General features: G+C 40.9%; 1 protein-coding gene across 1 annotated transcript; it reads right to left on the reverse strand.

Moving 5' to 3' along the window:
• Positions 1–1,600: 1,600 nt before the first annotated feature.
• On the reverse strand, positions 1,601–8,652 carry LOC105386245 (BLOC-1-related complex subunit 5). The gene is made up of 6 exons (XM_048631932.1): positions 8,622–8,652; positions 8,362–8,478; positions 7,863–8,014; positions 2,796–2,984; positions 2,098–2,232; positions 1,601–1,739 (listed from the first exon to the last, which is right to left on the reverse strand). Exons 1-6 carry the CDS (start codon positions 8,650–8,652, stop codon positions 1,662–1,664), a joined length of 702 nt encoding a protein of 233 aa, XP_048487889.1. The 3' UTR covers positions 1,601–1,661.
• Positions 8,653–9,664: the final 1,012 nt, after the last annotated feature.

Consider the following 9,664-nt stretch of genomic DNA (forward strand, 5'->3'; position numbering starts at 1 on the left):
CCCGTTGGACAACATTAATCTATATGAAATGTGACACCAACCGACGATTTTCCCTGTGCAGACTATAGAAGTAAACCCAAGGAAAATCCCCGGTTAGTGCAGGACTATTGTAGGATATGGAGAAAACTAATAACAGGGTTATGGAAGGGGGTGCTAAATGGACTGGTTAACTGGGACTATGGAAGGACTATGGCCCCTGCCTGACCTATATGTTTCACACACGGATAAAAAGGCAGGGGGTGACTCGCACACACATTAAATGGGCCCCCCAAAACAGTCGCTAGCACATTACAGTGACGTAGCAACAAGGGGGCAACATGGCATGAGGTGCTGAGGGTGGAGAGGTATACCAAGGCTCTCAGAGCAATCGCGGATGCCGGTCAAGACCCCTACAAGCACTTACTGGATATACATCCTTCCTCCGAGCATTTCTGCTCTAGCGGTACACCACTCAAGCCAGCCAATGAAGGCAAGCAAGAGGTGGGAGATCCTGTTCCTCGTCAGTGTTCACTCTGGACAACCAATAAAGGCAAGCCAGAGATGAGGAATAGGGGTTCTCCCCGGCATCGGGTGGGTGGGGTCGCTAATGCCCAACAGCTCGCCACAAGCTGCCCTGCCGCATTATTATTATTATTATTATTATCCCATCATCGTCTTTGCTTTCTTCTTATTTTCCTTTTTTCTTTCTCTTGCTTTAATTTATATAATAAAAATATGTCAACCCGAAAGTAATAACTCGTCGTCCGCCGTGTTTGCCGGTTCGGAATGTTATGAGCGTTCGCCGAGCATGTGGATGGCTGTTTGTGTTCGGTGATTGTGGTTGGTGTTTGTGACTTTGTTTGCTGTTTGCCGTGTTTGTGACAAACAGCAAGCGTATGGATGGGGCTTTAGGTGTAATCGACAATGTACGACTGAGTCCGCGTTGTTTTATGCTCACACCCAACAGCTCTCGGACAAGTTTGGAATGGGTAAATAATATACAGAGAATAGAGTAGTAAGTAACTTTAATTCATAATATTTTTTGTAGTATTAATATGTACATATTTAAATAATAATATTTAACTTCTTTACTTACTGGTGTTATTATCTAACATTTTAATCTCATTTTACATAATTTGGAATAATACATGTTCAAAAAATTACAAATTTACTAGGAAATACCTACTTAAGTAATTTTAAGTAATTTCCTGTATATACCTACTTAAGTATATACAGGATGGGTCTTCTCAAGTCATAGTCTATGGGAAAACAAACCTGTGGGGTTATCGCGAAAACAAACGAAGTGACATTTACGTAATAATCAGCGACAAATTCAATACTATTTGAATCCGCAAATTTTTGCCGTGTTTAAAACTTTTTAAAGCGAAGCTAAGCTGGCTATAATAGAAAGTTCCTGAATAAATGCAATATAATGCTCAGACCCCCTAGCAGCTTGAATTTTCATCGTGAACGTGAAGTAGAATTCATCGAGTAATATTGTATGAAAATATGAACAGCGCCCCTGGCGATCGGTAGCTGAACTAAATTCATCAAGTAATTTTACGTGACGTTCACGATGTAAATACATGCTAAGGGGTCTGATGGCCACGATTTTTCAAGATACATAATTTCTAGTATAGTAGCATAATAATTTGTTATCTATTTACATAATTATTTATAATTTAACTATTCCACACGAACGGTTCTAATCTTTTGTCTTCTGGCAGTAGAAAGTTCAATTCTTCTATGTCTTGAAGTGTCTGAAACAAAAATAATATAATTGGGTAAATTAATATGGATCCACATAAATAAATATGTGTGGACATCTCACACACGGCCAACTGATCTCGTCATTTACCGAACGATAATAACCTAATCAACGTTAAAAACTTCCGACGTCCAACAATAAAAGTCGCAAAACTTTTGAACGGATGAACCGATTTTGATAGAATAAGGCTTAAAACACTCAAGGTAACATTATCTATGATCCAAAAAACATTAAACCAAAATCGGTTTAGCCGTTTAGGAGATATGCTACCACTAACACGACACACTTAATTCAGCCTTGTTTTTTTGTTCGGGGTTTAAAAAGGCGGTCTTATGTCTAAAAGCGATTACCTGGTTGAGCAGCGAGTGGCAGCGGACCAGCTGGTGCGACACCTCGCGCACGCGGCTCAGGCGCTCCGCGGAGCGAGCGTTCGCTCTCTGCCGCTCCACAAACATGGCGTGAAGCTTGGATATGTCTGTGTCTATCTGTGAATGGGATAATGATATGGAAAAATTAGGAAGTTATTTCGTGAATATATTGCCCAGTTAGCTGTTGCAAAAGCTATTTTTTAATGAACCTCCTTATACAGAATTTTGAACAGATCAGGTATTTAAAAAAATGCTTGGGATACAGACATAAAAATAAATGAACGAAACAAAAAGATGAAAAAAAAAAAATTTTTTTTGCTCTATTACTTCTATGACTCTACAGTGCCACAAACTTATCTGTTCCGGTGAGAGCTCACATAAATGTTTAATATTTCTTCATTCTATAAGATTTTATGTTTGCTCGTATTGGTAATTCGCTCTTGCGGTGTTAATAAACCCATCTAATCGTTAACAATATAAAATTCATTAATAAGTAATGCGATATGGATCAATTTAGTTCGCTCTCACCGGAACAGATAAGTTTGTCTCACTATAATCAACTTTTGGGTTCTGTTTTAGATACTAGTGTGTACCAAAGACTGTGTGTCAGCTAGATTCATCATAAATATTTAAATAAAATAAGCATAAGCTAAGTTCATACAAAAGCTGAATACCCATACCTGATTAATCCCCGGCAGCAACCCCGCCTGGTGTTTACTAATAGGGTGAGCGCAAGCAGCCAAATGCGCTTGAAGCCGGGTCGCGGCGCGCACCCACGGCCGCGGGTCCAGCCCGGCCTGCGCCTCCGCGTCCCGGGCCCCGGGGAGCCCCAGCGCGCCGCGCATTATGGGCAGGAATGTGGGAATCTCCTGTGTGGATAGTTACGAGGGTTACTGAAAAAGTACCAGGCGCTTATGAAACACTAGGAGGCCAAATATGGGGATTTCCTGAATAAATACGATTAGTAATCCAAAAGTACCAGGCGCTTATGAAACAGTAGGAGCCCCAGCCAGGAATGCGGGGTTTCCGGAGTAAATATGCAATGATTACAAATCCAAAAGTACCAGAGGCCTATGAAACACTAGGAGCCCCAGCCAGGAATTTGGGGATATCCTGTGTAAAGATGGAATGATAATAGATCCAAAAGTACCAGGCGCTAATACGGCGTTACAAATAAAGGCAGAAGAATGATAGAAGACACTCGTATAGGTTGTATTGTAGTCGGCCCGCGGCGCGCACCCACGGCCGCGGGTCCAGCCCGGCCTGCGCCTCCGCGTCCCGCGCCCCGGGGAGCCCCAGCGCGCCGCGCATTATGGGCAGGAATGTGGGTATTTCCTATAGGACCAAAGACATACATCAAACGGAATGATTAGCAAAAGTACCAGGCGCTTATGAATCACTAGGAGCCTCAGCTAGGAAGTAAAGAAGGATCGATTATAAATTCAAAAGTACCAGGCGCTTATGAAACAGTAGGAGCCCCAGCCAGGAATGTGGGGATTTCCTGAGGAGAGACGGAATGATAATAAATCCAGAAGTACCAAGCGCTTATGAAACACTAGGAGGATTACTATGCTTGTTCTTACTACCTACTTTTTACTGACTAAATACTCCTGCCGTGTAGCCTCAATACCGTTAAATCTGAAAGTACTAGGAGCCTGTAGCCTTTCTCTGATGGCACCCTAAAAGCGGTTGGTTGACATTGTTGAGAATTACCCCACTAATAACATTAATACCTGAAGCCTCAACACATGGGGGTCAGCCTGCTCGTGCGCTGCCGGCTGCTTCACCACCACGATGTCGTGGCGGCGCGCGGCGGGGGGGCGGCTTCTTGACAGATGTGGGGCACGGCTTAGATAGATATACTTAACACAGGTTCAGTGTGCTATACCTTGCGTGTAGCCTAGATACTCAATACTCATCAATGCAGTTTCTATGTTTTCTTGAGAGGCTCAACTCTGGGGAGACCGTTGCGTTGGTAGTCCATCCAGCAATAGACTCAGCTAGAGACGGAATGATTAAAAAGCCTAAAGTACCAGGAGCTTATGAAACACTAGGAGCCCCAGCCAGGAATCAAGGGCGTACCCAGGATTTCAGCTAGGGGGGGGCAGCTCTTGAGATGATGGTCGGTCGGGTATGGGTTCCCAAGTCTTATGTGGCATAAGACTCGTTTCGTCTAAAACTCTTTTGGCATAAACTTGAAACACCTAAGTCTCGTTTGCTCTAATTGTTCATATTGGTATAATCTTGTTTCTCCTAATATTATCTTTACAAATACTATATTAAGTATGTTTTAAATGTAAAAATTGTGGTATTTTTCTCCTACATCCCGAAAATCACGATATTAAATGATCAAAATATCGAAAGTGAATGACCATTATAATTATTACAAACTCCATTAAACCCCATGGGATCGAATCCTAAAGATAGGTGCGACGACGAGCAAAGCGAGGAGGAGCGTGTTAGGTGCACATTATCGTCAAAAGCAAAGCGGAGCGCAGCGAAGCGGAGCGGAGCGTTTTCCACATAGCGGCCACAATACAAGGCACCAGTTTGCGCTATGTAGGGAGACGCTCCATCAAAGTAAAAGCCAAACGAATATTATTACTTTATATACCCTATGCCATAGCATTATTAGACTATTCAAGATTTGGCTATACCATTATTAGGCTAAACAAGATTATGCGAAGTGACTTTTTACTAAAAGAGATTTATGCGATACGATTTTCGGCGAAACGAGATTTTGACCAAACGTTACTATGCAATACTAGATTAGGCAAATAAATCTTAGACCAAAAAAGGTAGAACCGTCGGGTATATTGAAACAAAAATCATGAAAATTGTCTTTTATTAAGGTCAACTAGGCCAATTGTGTCTACGGGCCAAATTAATCTTTTCGATCCTATTTGAAAACGGCTTTATCAATATTGAAAATTGCCATCTAGTTACGGTGGCTTAAACTAAATACTTTACATGAACTGCAGACAGATGGTGTTGTAGTCAACATATTATTATCCAAGTATTCAGTCATTTTGTGATTTGCACATTTTTTTGAAAGTTTGGTACTGTGACAGGTGATTGAAAATGTGAATCTAAAGTTTTCTTTATCAATTGATTTTATTCAGTAGGTATTCTAAACAATAGTCATTGGGCTACTTATACAAACAAAACGTATAGACAAAAATTTTCAATGAAATAGCTTTATTTGATGAATTAATGATGATAATTGTTTTATGTTTGATAAAAGTCTTGGGGTAAATGCGTTAGGCGTAATGGGGCTATTGCGATTGTTGCAACGCATTGCCTCAAAACAGAAATCGTCAACCTTTTAATAGATACATAATTATGCTCACGACTGTAGTCACCCGCTTTTCGCTGTAAATTTGTATCGCCGTTTTTTATTGAGTACAATGCACTAAAGTTGTCGGGTAAGTGTAAGTGTACAACCCGACTGTCAGATTTTTCAAGCTGCCCGAAGGCCTCTGACTAGGCTTAACAACTGCTGCCGAAGCAGCAACCGGGACCCACGGCTTAACGTGCCATCCAAAGCACGGAAGCGTCCAGAAAAGAACCATTTGAAATCGGTCATCCATCCAAGGCTGACCGTGCCATGTGTTAACCTCAGTGATCAGTAACGATCACTGAAACCAGCTCGATAAGGATTTTTACTATTTATGAACACTAAACTTATTGAAGAAACATATTTTAATTGATATCTAAGTTTAATACCCGTATTTGATCCAATCTTACTATTTTTCTAAAGAATTTAAATGAGAGGATGTATGGATGTTACTTTATTTTATTCACAACTGTCACTCACCACTATTAAATCTACATTCTTACTCACTTTACAGGAGTACTTAGGTAGTTCTTTTTTCATAAAAATGTTATTTGGATTTATCATGGAGTAAATGCGTCCATGAAAATTAGACGCATTTTCCTGATTTCTACTAAATCATCTGTGAATTCGTCAATAGTTTCTTTTGGCTAAATTAACTGCCATACTATTGCACAAAAAAATTAACTGGATTCTTCTTCTTCTTTCGTGTCAGTGAAATGCGATTTTTTATATTCGTCCAGACCAAAAAGAAGCAACTTTGATAGCATTCTGGTTGGCCTGGAGTAAGTCTTCCCGTGTGCAGGTGGAAGGGCACAGGGGACAGGAGAGTAAATGCTCCATAGTCTGGGGGGCGGTACCACAGTCGCATAGGTTGGTACCAACGGTATAGCCCCACTTACAGAGATTGTCCTTGCAGCAGCCTACCTCTGCTCGCAACCGATTTAGAGTCTTCCAGATGTGCCAGGGGAGACTGTTACCGGGAGCAAGTTTTTCCTCAAGAGGTAGGAAAGGATCCAGGGGCTGCTTTTCCTCCCAGAGCCTTAGCCTTGCGTTTTGTGGGTTTTCATCCGTTAAGGACACCTCACTATTTAGAAACGCTTTGCGGCTCTTAAGGCGGGAAGGTGCGGCAGTATGTGAGTAAAGTGGATGTCTGGAGTCGCATTCTTGTTTGGCTTTCTCAACAGAACATGCCACTTTACGCCGTATGCTAGGGGGTGCTATCCCAGCCAGAGAGTAGAGTTTGTGGAGCGGTGTCGGTTTGAGGCATCCCGTAACTATACGAACTGAGTCGTTAAGAGCAACATCTACTTCTCTAGCATGCGCGGACCTTGCCCATATGGGGCAGGCATATTCGGCAGCTGAGAAGCAGAGTGCTAGGCTACTTGTTCGTAGAACTTGCGGAGAGGCGCCCCAGCTGGTAGACGTAAGCCGTCGCAGAAGGTTGTTTCGGGAGCTGACTTTCTTCTTGGTGATTTGGCAGTGAGTTTTGTACGTGAGGGATCTATCCAGGGTCACTCCGAGGTATTTTGGTGACGAGCAGTGCTGGATTTTTACCCCTTCCCATGTTATGTCCAGCTCTCGATTTGCCTGGTGGTTGCGTAGGTGGAAAGCACATGACTGAGTTTTTGTTTTGGCCTCAAAGCGTTTTGACTGTAGTAGTCACCCAGCTTCCGCAAAGCTGCAGTCAACGTGCCTTCCACTTCTTCGAACGTAGCTGCCTGCGATGCCAGTGCAAGGTCGTCAGTTAACTGGATAAAACTCTCTTATTTTTTTCACGGAAAGCTTACCTATTGAATAGTTACATACTAAAAACACATTTGCCTCAAACCTGGAAAATGCGTTCAAAATCACGATTTTTTTAAGACATTAAATAAGAAACTTTTTTAAGATTCCAGCAAAGAAATCAATGCTTTAAATTTGTTAAGAAATAGTTGTTCAATAGTCGTTAGTTTCTTAAAGTAAATATCTCACTTTTACATAAAATTTTTCATACCTTTGCTCCCATTATTCCGAAAACTTTTAGTGATCTAAAAATACAACGTAACCCCAGTTGACCTTAATTAGTTTGATTAAGATACAAAACAAAATAGGTAGGTAGGTAAGAGTAAATAACACGTTTTTAATTCCGACTTGGCAGGAAAATTAACGTTTATTTTATCGTCTAGGGGGGGGCAGCTGCCCCCCCCTGCCCCTACCTGGGTACGCCCTTGCCAGGAATAAGGGAATTCCTGGGTAAAGATGTAATAATTAGAAATCCAAAAGTACCAGGCGCTTATGAAACACTAGGAGGCTTTACTGTGCTAGTTCTTACTGCCTACTTCTAACTGACCAATACTCCTACCGTGTCGCCTCAATACCGTCAAACCTGTAAGTACCAGGAGCATATAGCATGCAAGGAATACTATGTTACCTGTAGCCTCAACACATGGGGGTCAGCCTGCTCGTGCGCTGCCGGCTGCTTCACCACCACGATGTCGTGGCGGCGCGGGCGCGGCGGCGGCGCGCGGCGGGGGGGTGGCTTCTTGACAGATGTGGGGCGCGGCTTGGAGTGCTTCGGGGAGTCTGGTCGTGGATTGACAGTGTAGTGAGAAGAGGTAGCGAAATTTAAGGGTGTTTACAAAAACAACCAGTAAGCAGCAATGAGCAACAAGGAGTAGTTTATTTGACTCCGTTTTGCAATGTTTCATTGACAACAGAAGTGAGTTTCGTATGTATAATTTTTCGCACAAGGAGTTAAATTTTTGGATAGGAAGTTTGATGAATTGATGATGGTCTGACAAGCTAACTTTACAACAGTAACAAGTGCCCACTGTTTTTTTTTTAATAATTAATTTCTGATACTGACAAGGCATGATAAGATACAATACACATACAGTAAAAAAAAATGCAATAAATTTACAAAATCTTACCTCCAATAGGCCTATCAACAGTGTACGAAATGTATGGCAGCTCCGAGTCGGAGCACACGCTGGCCCCGGGGGAGTTGTTGCCGCTGGCCGGCGGCTCCGAGCTTCGGGCCACCTCCGCTGTTGGGAGAGTAATGGTTGTTTCAGTACAGTATTTTTTTTTTCTAATTTGTCCACTACCCGCATTTAATGTATGTTTAGTTTTATCCGATGTGAGATGGAACAATCTGAAAACCAGCACTGTAACGTTGGCCACAACTTACAGCAGATGCTGAGATTGTTCCATTTTGCCATTTTTTCATTCAATTGTATATTTTAAAGTTTTATTGCATGTTTTTTTTGGCAAATAAATATATTTTCTTTCTTTCTTACAGTTACTACAGTGGTTTAAGTGTTGTTGAAACCTCTAGGGAGACATTGTTTTTGGTGTCTCTCTAGAGGTTTATATTACAGATTACAGAAATAAAATTAATAAATTTACGTTTTGATGAACTGCTGGACCAGCCACTTCTTGTCTAAACCAGCCTTAAGTGACCTCTTATCTAAAGTTGATGTACCAGTGGATGAGAGGGCATCACACCCTACTTTTATCTGTTTGTGGCTGTCCTACAAGATTTATTTATTTATTTATTTATTCAAAAAGGAACACCAGCAGCTTAAACAACTTACATTAATAAATCATTTCTTAAAATTATAATTTTGTTGTAAAAGCCTATTAAAGGTGTACACAACATTCGTAAAATATCTATGACAACCTAAATAAAAATCTATATAAAATCAACAATGTTGACGTTAAATAAAATAAAAGGTTTATCTAAGTACTATGTATACAGAGATCACAGTAAGAACACAAATATTTATACTTTCAAACTAAACAATAAACTATAAAACAAACAATAAGGTATTAAGAACATAATTTTATGCATTGAATTTTTTTCTTGAAACAATTATAGGAATCGTGAAAAATGTCAAGATTATCATTATCCAATTTGTTACTATAAATGTTATGTAGATCACATAGCCTATTTATTGGTGAATGTGAGCCTAAATTTGTACGCGGTTTGGGTCCACACATTAGTTTTTTGATTGGGTACCTCGGGTATTTGAAGGGGATTGGAAAGGAAATACTCTCAAGAAGATCAGGACAGTCTATAAGATTGTTGATAATTTTATAAAGAAATAAAAGGTCATGGGTCTCTCGCCTATTGCGTAAAGATTTCATTTTAAAAAATGTTAAGCGGTGATCATAAGGAGATTTATGAGACACATTTGGGGAAATAAAGGCAAGATGACGGGTAAAGGCTCT

This window comes from Plutella xylostella, chromosome 30 (genome assembly GCF_932276165.1).
Source record: "Plutella xylostella chromosome 30, ilPluXylo3.1, whole genome shotgun sequence".
Classification (NCBI taxonomy): domain Eukaryota; kingdom Metazoa; phylum Arthropoda; class Insecta; order Lepidoptera; family Plutellidae; genus Plutella; species Plutella xylostella.

Coding starts and splice junctions, on each gene's coding strand:
- LOC105386245 (XM_048631932.1), bottom strand. CDS start 8,652: ATGGCAAAATGGAACAATCTCAGCATCTGCT. Junction 2,985..7,862: donor CCCATGTGTTGAGGCTACAG/GTAACATAGTAT, acceptor CTATCCACACAG/GAGATTCCCACATTCCTGCC. Junction 1,740..2,097: donor GCCACTCGCTGCTCAACCAG/GTAATCGCTTTT, acceptor TTTTTGTTTCAG/ACACTTCAAGACATAGAAGA.